At 38.8% G+C, this 16,392-nt stretch overlaps 1 protein-coding gene across 1 annotated transcript; it reads left to right on the top strand.

Moving 5' to 3' along the window:
* Positions 1-358: 358 nt before the first annotated feature.
* On the top strand, positions 359-11,491 carry fbxl22 (F-box and leucine-rich repeat protein 22). The gene is given in 3 exon segments (XM_067501885.1): positions 359-421; positions 423-946; positions 4,601-11,491. Coding segments are annotated over 3 exon segments (921 nt in total). The 5' UTR covers positions 359-373; the 3' UTR covers positions 4,950-11,491.
* Positions 11,492-16,392: the final 4,901 nt, after the last annotated feature.

The following is a 16,392-nucleotide window of genomic DNA, read 5'->3' on the forward strand; positions in this document are numbered from 1 at the left end:
AGGATACATCAAATTTCCATTCCTTTTCCAAAAATGTCAGATTTTTACTGAATTTAGCCACATAATTTCAATTTCTTGCAGAAGTAGATTCCACCTGCTTATTCTCTCTTGCTAAAGAAATAATGATGGTGAAACAGTATTTGAATGTCAAACTGACCACATTATTCATTTAACAAATTAAGAGCAACAATACACGTTATTGAGTGAAGTCGTAAAACACCTGAAAATTGTAACTTGGGAGTATTCATTGCAATGGAAGAGCAATATACTATGGAGATGTTTCTCTGTGTGTATCTGTATCTAACAACTAGGCCAGGATAGTGTAAACATCTGGCTCAGTCAAGTACTTGCTGCCTGTTGAGAGCCATGACAGATGGAAAGGGAGCGTATGTCTCAAACACTTCCATCTTTGACCGTACCAGCAGTTGTCTTCCCAAAATAGCCTGCACTTCACGGCCTTATATGTGCAGGCCTGCAGCGTGTGCCTGAGGAGGCATCATGTATCTAGGCCACACAATACAAGCTGTGGGCTCATTGTTGCTGCCTACCAGCAGGCCTATCACTGCCCCAGGGACAAGGCCTCTCTTTCTGTCTTGGAACAGCTCAACATGCATCTCATTCAGCTTAATCATGAGTGTCTCCTCCACCTTTTCTCCTTCCTGGACAAGGATAGCCGCAGGAGTTTGTCCCTTACTTGTCACCAGCTGCGGGATGTTTTCTTAGACCCCTGCCTGTGGAATCTACTTCACTTCAGCTCCCCTTGTCAGCTGAAGAGGGACAACTTTGTGCTGGGACCCTCGCTGCGTTACTTGACTATTTGCTGGTACTCAAGCAGAGTCTTGCAAGTGTGCAACATTGAGGATTGGTTGAAGAGCTCATTTCAGAAGGACATCTGCAGTAAACATGAGAGTGTGGTCAGCACTTTCCTGTCCCATGTCTGCCAAATGTGAGTTTATATAAGTGTTATTCTCCCCAGCTTTTTGTTGTGTGTTTTGAATGACACCTTGCAGCTGTTGGTTGAAGTATGTTGTGACTACTTCAACTACGGTGTAATTGATATTGCTATATCTGGAAGTCAATTTTCAAAGTACATTTATTCTACAATTTACAGGGAAAAATGGTAAAAACAAAACAAAAAAAACAAAAAAACAAGACCCTTTTAATTTATGTAGCGACTTGTTATTAGGGTCTATGCTCCTAGGTTGTAAACAGTACAAACCACATTTTTAAAAATGATTATGTAGCTGATTTAGCACCATTCCAACACCTCCTCAAGTAACACTGTACATAAAAGCAACTCTTGGTGTTCCTGTCATTTTGTTAGTTTCTGTAACAGCTAATTTTCAAGAATCAGATTTAGAAACAGGTTTATTACCAAGCAGGATTTCATATACAAGAAATTAATGTTTCTGATGTGGTGCAACAGTAGTTGTGCAAAAGAGTAGGGGTTAAAATACCTCAAAGGAGTCATATGCACTCAGATTTACCAATGTAAAGTCTTGTGCCTAAGCATATGCAGCACTATAAAAGTTGCATTCATGTGATGCATCAAATAGTTGCCCATGAGGTGAGAAAGGCATCTGTATCAGTGGGAGATTTGAGCCAGGCGCACGAGGCCAACAGCATGGGAGCAAACTCTTCTTGTGGCATGATGGAGTTTTTGTCTGAGGCACAGAGGTTCAGCCCTAATATTTCCCCAACACGTCAAGGTCTCACAAGTTTCAAGATAATGTCAAAACAAGAGGCTGAGGTTTTACTGTTTTGTTTTACACGTGAACATTTAAAACTTTTTTTCATTTTGGCCACATGGGTCCTGTGGGTGAATACACAATTTCTATGTTTTTATTTTTCAAGGTCATTCAGCACCTACCACAGGGAACAAAACTGTTTTCATTTAGAGGCACATTGGCTGGCTGAAAATGCCATGTTTAGCTGTATGCAGCAGGGAAGAAAATCATCAGAAACAGATGGTGTATCCAAAGCTGGCGTTAAAGACAAAGACATGTCACATCTGTGGGACATGAGACTGATTATATTAACTAACATAACTGTGGTGAAATATCAGATTGAATGATATGACTGTTGGATTTGATAGGCCACTGAAATGTAGCTCTTTTGGCTTTGGGCTGTGTGCGTGGCTGGCTGCATGCAGGAATCGGCCTGGAGAGGTGTAATGAGGTCTCTGGATAATTTCTCCAAGTCAGCCAGTAATAACCCTTGATGTGAGGGAGCCTGGCCACCGCAGCTGGCCGGGATAAGAGGAGGGAAGAGGGGCTGGCTCATTGGATCAGCGTGTGACCCTGTGATGATTTCCGCTATTGTGAAATATGGGTTTCAAGAGCTGTGTGACCGGTAAAAGCTAGAACCACCTACTTTGTCTGGGCCCTGTATCTCATGCCCTTAATGCACTCTCAATGCATACTGATAAACCCTCCCTAATAGTCTAAGAGAGAAGGAAGCAAGTGCACGTGACAAAGTGGGAGGGGATGCAGAGAAGCTGTGGGGGTGATGAGGAATGATTTGGCCACAGACCCTCCCAGTCAGCTGCAGACTGAAGATTTACGCAGGCAGGTGGAGCCTACAATTGGTTCTTTGTTGCTGTCAGAGGAGTGAACATGTGCGTCTGTCTCAGCCTGCCTCTTCCTGGATAAGACTCCATGCAAAGTCTGACGCCAAGCTCATGTCTATCTTTTTTTTATCCTGATGGAAAAAAACTATAAAACATAGCATATCTCTGGGCCACTTTACAGTTTCCAGGGTGATACTCCTCTAATGCCAGATGGCTACAGTAAATCAATTATCAAGAACTCAGTGGTTTGATTTTGATTATCTTAAGGTCATTGTATTAGAATTACGCAACATGAAGGAACATGTCAAACATGCCGTGCAGTGTGGGCTGCACAGTGGGTGGCACAAGAAGCCACAAGGGTTTCATGGTTGAATATTTCTGACGAGTCTCTTTCCAAAAATTGATATGTGCCATTTGAATAAATGGATGCTTAAGCATGTCATCTGATTCTATTTAAGCGATAAATTATATAAAGCTATAAGGTCTGCACACTTTGAGCTAACAAGTGCTTTAGATAGTAAAAGATTCCAAAAATCCCTTCCACTTAACAAACCAAAGGAGCAGAATGCTAAATGTATGCCTTAGTTCCTCTTAAAGTTCACTGGATAATTTGACCAGACAAAATAACTGTTAGGAGACCAAACAGGTCATTAGAGGGATGATTACAGGTTGCTGGTGCAGTGTTCTGCTTTTGCTCAGACCAGTTTTTCCTCCATGCTTTTTGTTTTAGCATGAACTACATTATGTCTCAAACCACATTGAAAAGAAGGAAACACTGTCGTCAAGCTAGATAGAAAGACAGCAAGATAGAAAGACAGCAAGATAGAAAGACAGATAAATAGACAGATAGATAGATAGATAGATAGATAGATAGATAGATAGATAGATAGATAGATAGATAGATAGATAGATAGATAGATAGATTTAGTAGAACAACAACAACAACACACACACATTATTTGCACAAAGTGAAGGGAGGGGCCATGAAGGTGGATTATGTAACGTTTGATGAAGTTTTTTTATTTCTGTCATGTTTACAGCTATTATCCACTTCCGTTTCTGCTGAGACTGACTAACTCTTGAAAGCAACTGAATCTCTAAATAGCACAAGCTTTCAGCTCCTGTCATTCATTCCCTTGTTCCACCTCTGTCTTTTCTTTTCTTTTTTCGGATTTTCTGATAAATGTCAATAGCATGCAATCACATCAGCTGATAAAGTCGCACACTGGCCTGCGCAACAGGACACGTGGATTGGCTTTGCTATCCCATGCTCAGAGGTTACTGGGGCAGCACCCTCAACACTTACAGGCAACTGGAATATGTTTAGCTCCCATGTGGTAAAGTGGTAAGATTATATAAGTCTTTATGTAATCTGCATCCCCGATCTGTTGCCATCACAGTGTCTGTCTGCCAGCTCAGTAGCCTGCCGATGGTCTACCGGTAGGTTGCAGTGCCCTCCTGGTACTGGGCGGGAACATGTATTTTCACTGCAACAATTCGGAATCATTTTTAGAAGTAACTCCTTCACATTTAGACATGGGCATGCAATTTAGCCATGCTGTAATTCTGCAAACATCCTCTTATTGTTTTGTACAATAAGCACATGCTCAATTTATTCACAAAAGCCTGCCACAGGATGGAAACATATGAGCCCAGTGGGACAGCGTGTTTAATAAAAGATGGTGGGTATAAGCACTCAAGGGCTCTGTCGTTAAATGGATCATGTTGCCGCTTCACAGTAGTATTATTCACCTCCCATTCGCATATGGTGCAGATCACATCCTCTGATCCATATGCTCTCCTCTTTTATTTCATTTTGTTCAAGAGACTCAACGAGTGTTCATCTGAAAATAAGCCACACACCAAACAGCATGGCTTACTACTCCTTATATCCCAAGCAAACTAATGTCTAACCCGCATATATTTGTCCTGAGGTGCGATGAGTACAGATAACAGAACAGGTTTGATTATGCTTCATCACATGTGCAGAAAGCTGTCACTGTTAATGATAATTAGTTTTCTGTGCCACAGGTGTCCCAACTTGCTTTCCTTAACCCTTTCTGGCTGTGGACACATCACTGACCAAGATGTGATCTCAGTGCTGCGGAGCTGTAGGAAGCTGTGCTACCTCCACCTGGAAAACTGTGTCCGTATCACTGACTGCACCCTAGAAGGTGTGGTGGCACATGGAGAAAGTCTGGAGGAGCTGATGGTGGACTTTTGTAGGAACATCTCTCATGCAGGCTTGCAGGCTGTCAGAGAGAAGAGGCCGGACATCCAACTGAGTGCAGAGAGGAGCGCTGGTATGATCCCTGATAGCAAGCCGGAGAGGACGGTGCCGCTCAGGAGGATGCTGCACAAAGTGCTGGAGTTCTCCTGAGGGAAGTGCTTCCATACCCTTTTACATGCAGCACAAGAAATGTGTTTGGACATGAGTTTTGGACTGATTAGGGATTGTGATTTGCTTTGTTCTGGCATGCTTTTGTACCCTTTTGATGGCTTTAAACACAACTTGTTAAATACAAGTCCCTGCATAGACTTTTTACAAGTTGTCTCTATTTCCTTGTAACGCTGAAATGGTGCAATGCTGAGATTCAATTCTGAAGTGAATAACCTGTCAATACCTGGTAGATAATTAATTTATTGACTTTATCACTGAGAGTTAGTTCAGTATGAAGCTAAAAGCTGCATCTAGTTAGCTTAATTTAAGACTGGAAAAGGAGGGAATAATCTAGGCTGACTCTATCCAAAATGTACTACTATCCCCTCTAATTCACTCAACAATGAACATGAATTATGATGTTTTTTACAAACAGCTGAATGGAAAAGACAGAAGTTTGCTGTTTTATTGGGGACTTACAGTATGAACTGAACTGTTTCTGGTCAGGATCAGTTACCAGGCAACCATTGGAGATAACCAAAACAACCAGTGGACAACAAATCCTCTTTATTTTTATCATAATTTTTATATGTATGACACAAATTCAATATGACCTGGTAAAAAGTTAGCTTCAGATGGGCAGAGCCTGGCTTTTGGTTTCCCTGTTTTTCATCTTTATGCTTAGCTATGCTAACTGGCAGCTTGCTCGAGCTGTTTATTAACCAAACAGATGGGAGTGCCATCAAACATCCCATTTAGTTCTCATGAAAGTGAATACGAATATTTCCTAAAGCTGATTAAATAACACACACACACACACATCTTTCCCAAACAAGATAAAGCCCACTTACACCATATAAAGAAACAAAAGGTGCACGGTTGCATTATGTGCCGTCTCTGTCACTTCAATGCTGGGAGGGAGAGTTCTTCAAAGACAAAGTGGTCTTGTGCCTAAGATGTGATTGTCAGCTTATATAAGACTGTGAAACACACGAACGGAGGTTAATTAGGAGAGAGTGTCTGTCTGTAAATGCCATGTGACAAATTGCTGGCTGCTACTGTAGGGTATTGTCCACCCTGTGATTGCATCTCTAAAAGAAATTCACATAGGAGGTGAACTTAATGAAGAATAAGCTTTTTCTCCCACTGTACATGTGATTTTCAGGCACTGTTATTTAGGTATCTGTATATGTAAAAAATATTGTGGTTCTTTTCTTTATGTTGTTGAAGAAAGGTTAAAATACTGTGTTTTTGTACTTGTTTTGTACTTGAATGTTTATTTAAGTAAATAAGTTTTACTACTTTGGCAGCTGTGAGAGTGTCCATTAGTTGTTTAGTGATGGAAAATAAAGTTTTTTCTGAATGTGCATTAAATCTGAATCTCCATAATGATAAAGCCACAGAAATTAAACTGTTACAGTTTTCAATAATATACAGAATATGATCAAGTACATCTCATTCTAGTCAAGCATCAAGAGTAATTTAATGTTTCCATACTATGTATCATTTAAATATACAATGTGTTGTTTTCCAGGAAAGAAATCCCTGGACTAACTACATACATATTATACTGAGGCAGAAGCTCTCTTGTTGGAGGCCAGACAACAAATGCTACATTATGGACTATCAAGATACATGTCTTAATAGCATGCTTGCCAAGACTGACCATTAAGAGTAATGCGTTCCAGCTGGGGAGACTCATGAGACACATCTAGCTGCCTAAAGCACTCCAACACAATAACAGGATGGAGACATGTAACAACAAGACTCTATCAGAGTCACTACTCTGCTTGTTTCCACAAGCGGTTTTGGCAGGATATTTTTTACGGCTGTATGAAGTTAAAAGAAGACAATCTTGAAAGACCTGTTGTCCAGATGTGTCACTAAAAGCCATGCCTTTTGTGGGACGGGCTGTACGCTGTAAGGCAGCTGTGGTAATTTTGTTACATCACCTAATCTGATCTGAGTAACATTGTATGACTCCTCATCTAAGGAGCTTTCAGCCTATCCCAATTGTAAAATGCAGCCTACACTTTGGAGGAATCCACATGGAAAGTAATTACTGTACTCCTCCTGAACCAATGGCCAGTTTATCTTTGAACACAGTTGTTCACAGTCACAGTCTGAACTGAACATTTTCTGTGCCTGTTACTGTTACAAACTTGTAAAACCTGTATATATTTGGAAGGGGCTCAAATGTGTTTAAGCAACCGTGACGTGAAGGGGATAAGTCTTCAAACACACAAGACCTTTTGAAATCATATCCTTCCCTCATGAGAGCATGAGCTGGAAGTTTAATATTCAAAAATGTTAAAGTTTAATATTGTGGCAACAGTTTCCTGGATGATGCATCAGTTAAGATGAAATGGTTTATCATTATGACTCTACTTCAGATGATATGTAAGAAAGAATAAGAGAAGAAAGTAGCTTGAATGTACTAAGACGTATTTCATTTGAAACACTGCAGATGAGCCAGTCTGTTATTAAACTGTCATCTGCTGATGTGTTTTTCATAATAATATAACCCACCCAGCAGCTGTTTACTTAAATGTGCCAAAAACACAGTGTAAATACACTCACTGGCCACTTTATTGGGTACGCCTGTACAACCTAATGCAATCCAAGACAGAAGCTCTGCCATGAACGTTACTTCTACAAGATTACAGCATTGGTGGAGTTGAGATTATATATAATATAATATTAAATAATATAATACCAATAATATAATAGTAATATAATGCACTCTAATAGGAGTTCACCACCCATTATGATAATAAGAAACACATAGTAGAGTTATCACCTTTCTAACTTTTTGTAATTTATGTATTGTAAAACCCATGGCAGAGCAGCTGTATTGGTTTTCTTTAGGTTGTACAGATGTACCTAATGAAGTGGCCAACGAGTGTATACTCCAGTAGTCACGCACTTAAAATGGTTCTAAAGTACGTACTACAACAAGTACAACTGTTTGCAAAAGTAAAAGTACTCAGCAGAATATTTGTACCATTCATATCATTATATCATCATATTAGTATTAGTTTTGCTTGAATGTATAATTTGCTAATGTTTTGTTTTTTATATTTGTCAAAGTAGAGGTACTTGTATGTTATGCTGTAGTAATAATATGTAACTAAGGTCAAATTACTTATTGTTTGTTATTGTTGTTGTTATATGGGAGAAAGGTCAGATCAAACACATATAGTCAAGAATAGAAAAATAGCTCTGTAGACTCTAGGCCCTCTGTGAACATCTGAAATAAATGAACATCAAGATTTAATCAGAAATTTGTACAACTGGGTAATGCCAATAGATTTATTAAATGCATTACTCCGGCTTTATTAGAATAACAAATTGCATTAAAGATTTTCAGCTGAGGGAAACAGCTAGCTCTCTAATCATGTTAATTAGCTGCTCTGCTTTTGACAAGTGGCGTTGCATGGAGAGATGGGAGCCTGGGATGGTAATGATGTGGTATTTTTTGCATGTAGTTAAGAAGATCGTGTTTATTAGGTTTTGACAGGAATCAGAAAAGACAAAAATCTATAGTGTGACCTTTACTTAGTAGTATAGTTTTTTTAGATTAAAATGCATTATGTTAAACCAGTTTCTTGGTAGGTGATATTGGAAAACCTTCTCGTTCATCCCACCAGTAAAACTGTAGGAACATTTGCTTCCATGATATGTAAAGTTTGTCCTCCCAACATCTCTTCCCCCAATTAAACTGTAAACTTTCAGTTCTTCAGCTTTCATCAATTAACTTCCCGGTAATGTTAAAGTGCTGGAAAATGATTTAGTTCAGTTACTGTGGTTTTCAAAAGCTTCACAGTAACTGTGTCTCATTAGACGGTCACAGTGTTTCAGCCTAGACCATACACAGTAAGAGTTTTTAATTTTTTAAGTTTTGGTCCTTTTGTCTTATCCCGTGAGTTTAGGGTCGCCATGTCCTTTGTTGATTTGGCACAGTTTTTTTTTCTTTTTTTATACCAGATGCCCTTCCTGACACAACCCTCCCAAATTTCTTCCGGGTTTGGGACAGCACTGCACAGCTGGGTGTTCAGTGTCTTGCTCAGGGACACTTCGGCATGTGGTCGGTACTCCACCAATTTTACTTTCCACTGCTCCATTACCAGAGTCACGTGAAAGTTTTTTTTTACTTTTTGCAGCAAAACCAGATCTTTTTCATTCCAAAGATTCTAAAGCCTGTTTTTGAGTTCAACAACAAGCTGAGTTGAGAGATTTTACTAATATTGCACAACTTTTTGTGATGGTAAACATTTTATTTGACTGGGCTGAAAATATGTGAATTTGTTCTCAAAGTCAGTGTTACTGTAAATTTTCTTAATTAAACAGTCACTAAAAAATGAGAAGCAAAAAGAGAGCAGCTTCTCAACACAATATATATGAGGAAGGCAGGCAAAGAACCCAGTTTGTTATCTTAAGGATCCATGCTGCAGAAGGCTTTTGTTGAACCAGCAGTGTTGGCCTTTCGCCTGTGTGAAATATGAGCTGATAAAGACAGGATGCCGGTGGTAATGGTGGAAGGGGGGTTGAGGCAATGAAGGTAAAAAGCAAAAAGGCTAGCCATTTCAGCCCTGAATCTCAAAATAAGCAGTTTCTTGACAGTCTTATAAGGTCAGCCAGGGTAGGTATTCCAGTATGCAACCCACTGATTACTCACCCATGAAAGGGCGGAGAGGGGATTCAGTAGAATGGAGGAAGGGAAAGAAAAAGAGGAAGTGTTTGTGGTTTTTCTGTGTGCTTTTGAGCCCATAACTAAACGGTTGTCCAGGCCCAGACTCAGGGAGGGGCTCTGTTTATCTCCCTCTCACTGACTACAGAGGACATCTGAGCCTCAGTGTGATGCAGATGCAGAGTCAATAATCATTAACTGTACTAGTTTTACAAACCAAAGCGTTTTGTTACAGGAATCTGAGGTATAGGCTGTAACCTAGAACTTTACAATGGTGACAAGTAACTCAGTCTAGACAGCGTAAGCATGTTATCACCTCTATATAAGTGAGGGTGTAAAAGGTTGTACAGTGATTTCTTCAGCTTCCCTGCTCTATTATCACATGTAAATATTTATTAAACGGTCACATTTTCATTGCATGCATCCTGAACTGATCAAGACAAGTGTCTGTCAAGTGTGTATGCAAATAAGACATGTTCAGTCTGGATTTAAACTAGATTTAAAAAAAGGGACTTCTCATTTTAAAATTATTTTGTTCAAAAAATAAATGGCCCAACATGATTCCATTTCTCACTATAATTACATCAATCCAGGCACTTAATTGTTTTTCTTTTTATTCTACTATACCCACTTCTGAAATTTAGTACATTTACCCCACATTTGATTTGACTTTAGCTTAGTTAATAGATTTTCTCCTTGACACGGAGATATGTTTTAATATAGTGAGGGCAGATTGAAGTTTTTTCATCTCAAAATGAAAGCTATAGGAACAGGGGTGGATCAACAGGGGGGTAAGAGGGGGGCAGCTGCCACACTTATTGCAAGTTTCCCCACCAACACCTTCAATCCCCCAGCTGCCCTCCATGTCTAGCCAGTCCCACCCCAGTTGTTCAGTTTCCCCAATCTGTTCATATCATGGAAACCATGAAGCTAGAGAGAGCAAGTAACCAATTATAAATAAGTTCCTAGACCCTCCACCCCCAAATTTAAAAATGCATGTGAAGTTATTTTGTTCTTAGCTTAATTCAAAACCTTTACCATGATTGACTGGTCTAAAATGTTACATGTACTGTACTGCCAGCCTGTCCAAATGTTATTTTTATTAAAAAGAATTTTTGATCTAAAGGTAGATGCAGATGAACATAGAATTCAACTCACTTCAACTTTATTTATATAGCACCAATTCACAACAAAGTCATCTCAAGGCACTTTACAGAATAAAGTCAAGACTATGAAGATGTATAGAGAGAACCCAACAATTCCTCCTAGAGCAAGCCCTAGGCAACAGTGGATAGGAAAAAACTCCCTTTAACAGAAGAAACCTCCAGCAGAATCAGGCTCAGGGTGGGTGGCCATCTGCCTTGACTGGTTGGGGTGAGTGGAAAGTGAAGAGAGAAAAGAAAGAGAGCAACAAAAGCAACAACCAAACATCAAGCAGGTTGGTAGGACGGGTAGCTGCACACTAGATTAATATTATCTGGGTTACAGATGGATGAAGGCACCAAGTTACAAATCTCTCAATCGTAGATGTCAGAAGTCCCTGTGAGAAAATTAATAGAATCTTGTAGTTTTCAACCTTTTATTTATTTTGGGGAGTTTCTCTGAGAGACCTAATCCCCTTTACAAGAAGGCCCTGATCAAATACACACAATGCCTGTGTGTTTTGTAGAGAACGTGAGCAGCTGGGACTGAGGGCCTTGCTCAAGGGCACTACAGTGTTGATAAGAGAACAATCACTGCTTTTTGGTTGTTCTAACCTCATTTAATCCTGCCGTTCAGGGGGATTAAAACAGCAACTTTCCACTCAAAAGCTTTCTCCTCTACCCAACTGACCCACAACTGTAATGACCTTTTGTTGCTACCTCTGTGTACTTCCTTGTCTATATAATTTATCTTGCACCTGCTTGAGTAGGTATGTCTGTCCTCAGAGCCCGGTTTGCAGATGGAGAGATTATTTAACTAAAATAGCAGAGCTTTGAAGTCACTAAGTTATTTTTTCTTTATATTTTTTCCTTGAGTAACTGAACACTTTCTGCCTGAGGCCTTTGGCCCTTAGGTGGCTCTCTGCAGTCTAACTTGTTTGAGATCAAAATGTAACTTATTTAAATAGTTGTAGTCTTTCAGAGCTTTGCATAGATATACATAACCCTAGATTGTTATGATGATTTAAATCCAGGATACACACAGCTAATTTGCCTTCAATCTTTTCACACCCATACTGACATGTTGTAAGTTATGAAGTGAATGCACTGGCTCAAGGTCAAGGCCTGTTAAAACGTGACAGTAAAAAAAAAGAAAAAGAAAAAAAAAGAAGAAATGCCACAGGAGCCACAACACAGATGGAGGTTTGACTCAGTTTTTGGCTGTCTCTCACCTCCCCTTTTCACACACTGTGAAGCAGCATTAAGAATTTATCCCAGTTTTATAGTATATGCAGACTTTGCTGAGAGAACTCCACATTAATCCTCCATCAGAGTGAGCTTTGCTGAACGCACACGCTGTCCTAAGTGCTACACTTCAACCATTTCCTGGTAAAAGCAGATACTAGATCTAAATTCAACGCAGATTGTTTTCTTCCAGCTTGTGCTCACGTTGTGCAGGTTCCACTGTGTGCATGCACCTTTTCTTTTCTCATCAACCATAAAGAATTCTGTAACATGTCTACATAAAGAGGGATTATTGAGTAATATAATCGCCATAGTAATGACATCCAGAAGTGAAATGTTTGCATTTCTTTCCTTTATGCATTTCTCATTGTCTATACTCAGAGATTTATCTCTAACACTGTCAATTAAGACCTATTTAAAATCTGTTACAAGTGGCGTTATAAGTTGTAAATGCAGTAACCTACCTTTATATTAAATTAAGATGCTCTGACAGTATTACTGACATACAGCAAGCTCCAGAAATCAACCTATTTTCTTAACAATATGTATTTATGCACACATTTCTCTTTCTCCCTCGATATTTTCCATACAATCTAATGATTCCAAATTTGATTTCCCTGTGGTTCTTAGCTAACTTGTTTTGGCCTGAGGCACACACGAAATACGAGGCAAGAGCACACAGAAGTGGGGCTACTTTTCCCCTGTGTGCCAGAGGATGGGTCTATTTGTGGAGCTATTTCTGTTTCCGTCTGTCAGAGCATCGACAAAGGCAGCCGAGCTCTGGCCAGAGCGCATGTGAGGGAGTAACTGGAGCACTAAAGGGGAAGATGTGAGGACACTGATGATGCTCCCTGGCTGGTCTTCAGGCAAGGACAGAATCAAGCACACTGAGCTGACATTGTATAATGTGTGCTGTTGGACTGTCCCCTGTGTGGCCCGGTAATTAGACAGGCAGTATGAGGGCCCTCTGTGTTGGCTGTCGATCACAGCTTTTACAGAGAGGTTGCACACTTGGACCAGTCTGCCTTCCCAACCCGTCGTAGTCTGCAGGGGATGTAGGAGAACAGCCAGCCTCCTCTGACGTTAGCATGGACGGAGGACAGAGCAGCAGATGACATGTGCAAATAGGAGTGGGAGGCTGAATAAAGCATGCTCATGAGTCACAGCATGGGAACATGAGCGCACTACTAATAATGACAGGCTTTCAACTTGAGTTCATAATGCATTCACTCTTTTGTTGCTCTCAGATTGCAGTGGGAACATGGATGGATTAGAAACACTGAGAGCTGTGAGTGCTCTCTATAATTCTAATGCATTTACACGTGTACACCATATTTGTTGTAGTTCCTTGCAGTACAGCTGATTTGAACTACTTTATAACGGGTTAGTGAATTTTATTAGTAATTTCAGTTAGTCATTTTCAAAGTCAGCAGAATTGTGAAAAAGTTTATTTTTAAAAAATGACATGTCATTGTAAAAAAGGGTGTAATTCTTTTACACTGTCACAATTTTGTAACTTTGGGAAAAGAATAAAACCTTACTCACTTGCAAAACAATGATTTACAAGCTGATTAGAAGCTTTTTATTCAAAATAATACAATGCAAAAAAAAGTCAAATGCTCAAGTAAAATCAAAATGCTGACATGAAAGTACTGAGGTACGGGATCAGTGCCTCAAAACTGCACTTAAATTACTTTTCACTCTTTTGATGCATCGCAAAGTGAACCTTTGGACCTGTGACCTGATTCACAGTAATTCCCTGGATTATATATAGTTCAGCTGTGACATTTTAGCTGTCTCTCTGTGAATGTTTTTGAAAATGAATTCTCTGACACGTCAAGCTCAACCTCATATTTCCCATTTTGTCTTGTTACATTCCACTCAAAAGGTGATGGCAAAGGTCAAGTTGGGAGTGGTAAAAATAGCTAGGAGAACTTTTTTGTCAATACCTTCCCACAGAAGCTCAATAAATAGCAACTTTCTTTTGACCTAAATTCTCCAGAACCCTTCTGCAATTATTCACCAAGTGACAGGATGTAAAACTAAATAGTTTAAAAGTAGTAAAAATTTCAAACACTAAATCTTTCCTTGTGGCTTCACTGAATTTGTATCAACATTGAATGATTTTTTTCCCAACATAGTATTGCTCACTGACGGAAAATAAGAGGTCAAGTTCAATAAAGAAATGTCAGTCATACTTTTAGGTGTTGATTAATTAATCACATTCAACTGTTCATTTAGTCCTTCTTTGTTATTATGTCCCAATAGATAGACAAGTGGGATAATATGTGAGAAAAATATTTAAGATGTGGGGATAAAGACATGAGGATTGTATGAAGAAATTGACATGAAATTGTGAAACATTTATGGCAAATCCCCATAACTTAATTGTTATTTGAAGAAAATGTATTACCTATAGACTAACCACAACTAGCTCTTTCCACCTGTTTACCTTCTTTTTGCTAAGCTATCTGGTTACTAGAGGCAGATAACCTACATTTCTATAGTAAAGTCAGCTAATTTTATAGGAGCCACATTGCTTGTATGTGACATTTAAACCCAGTCGCTACATTCCTCACTGGAACATACAGCACATAAATGTTGCTGCCATACTGATCTGGGCAAGATTCGAAGACTTGGAAAAATTCAAGTATAGGTAGGAGTTTGTTTCCTTTTTTTTTTTTTTTTTTTTGATGCAAAGCACTATAACATTTCACTTAACCAATTTCAGTCAACTGAATTTATATTAAAGAGCCGATGATGATCTGTTTTGTCTACAGTTAGTGAGAATATCAGTAGTTAGGCTGCCACTCAAGGGAGGTGTGTGTGTGTATGTGTGTGTGTCAGCGGATTCACGAACTGAATGACTTATGTGGTTGAAAATAAATGTTGTGACATTTATTTTCAATGCAACACCTCACGTTTGTCATTGATTTGGCAATGGAAAATGTCTTAAAAACCTGATAGATAGATATGCTATTATTATTATTGTTAATATTTTTCACTGCTCAATATTTGAATCATATTAGTATACTATTATTATATTAACATCATATCATAAGACACTCATATACTGTAATGTATTAATAAAATATGCTACACTTTTTACAAAACAGTTTATCATGATATTACTAAATCTCCATTTAATGTACATTATATAGTGATGTCTTCATAATTTTTAACAAGGGAGAAAAGTGAAATCCATGTTTAACAAATGTAGAATGTAGATTCCTTTATGACAATTATTTAGCATCATGGAAGTAATTTACTTCATGCAATCCCATGTTCATACACACACACAAATGTACGCACCTCTTGATAGGAGGCCAACAATCCAGGAATCAGTAACTGTAGACAAAACGTTTTTCTATTTGTACATCAATTTTTTATTTACAAAATAGGAGTTGGAATCGGTTGACAAATGTTAACATTAGAATGGCATTTTTGCTCTTGCATTTCCTTGTTTATGTCTACAGGGCAGTCTTTCCCCATCCAATATGGTAGCAACATACATAAGGTACATATATCTATGTAGTAGACTACAACAAGACAAGAAAACAAGAGTCTGCACCGTGTTGAACCATCTTGAAATAATTCAAGAAAACTCAGTTTGGAATAAGCTGTTTTTTTCCAAGTGTTCTTCCCAAAATGTTAACAATGAATCAAAGTTAGTGACTGAGTGAGAGTTTGGCAGAAGTTCAGTTCAGCGTCATCAAAGAACAAGAGAAAAGTTTCACTAAAGCCAAGGACAATAACAGATTACTGTATGTTAAGCACCAGCACCATCACTTTTTTTATAAAACGTTTGAATCTGGTGCAAGAGAGATGCCGTTAAAATACATCAGCTGTGATTTTGGGTAGCCGAGCTTCTGCATTCCTCTTTGGCCGTTAAACTTTCAGTATGGCATAAATCTGAAAGAGATGCCTTCAAAATGCAATTTCAGGTTTTATAACCTTTCCTAGACAAGTGGAAACTAATTTCCATTCAGAAAGGCACACTAATCCAATAATTGGTTAAAAAATGAGAGTTATACAAATATACTAATGTATGTGAAGCTACACATACATTTACCAGCAAGTACACACACAAATGTACACAAACCCAGTGACCTGCTGAGTGCCCATCCCCCGCTCTCTGTTTCCCTTGACTAAGAAATACCACCTCCTCAGTTCCTGTAGTTGACCATCTGTAACACTCCAAACCCACTGAGCTTGAGGCAAAGCTTACCTGTAAAGTTGCTTAAAGCATTTGACTGAAACCTATAAATAAATATCCAAAACACTGTGTATTCTCACTTTCCACCTAATATTAACTTGAATATCTAACATACTAAACTGTGGAATTACACCTAAAAGTTAAGCAAAC

This window comes from Channa argus, chromosome 4 (genome assembly GCF_033026475.1).
Source record: "Channa argus isolate prfri chromosome 4, Channa argus male v1.0, whole genome shotgun sequence".
In the NCBI taxonomy this organism is placed as follows: Eukaryota; Metazoa; Chordata; class Actinopteri; order Anabantiformes; family Channidae; genus Channa; species Channa argus.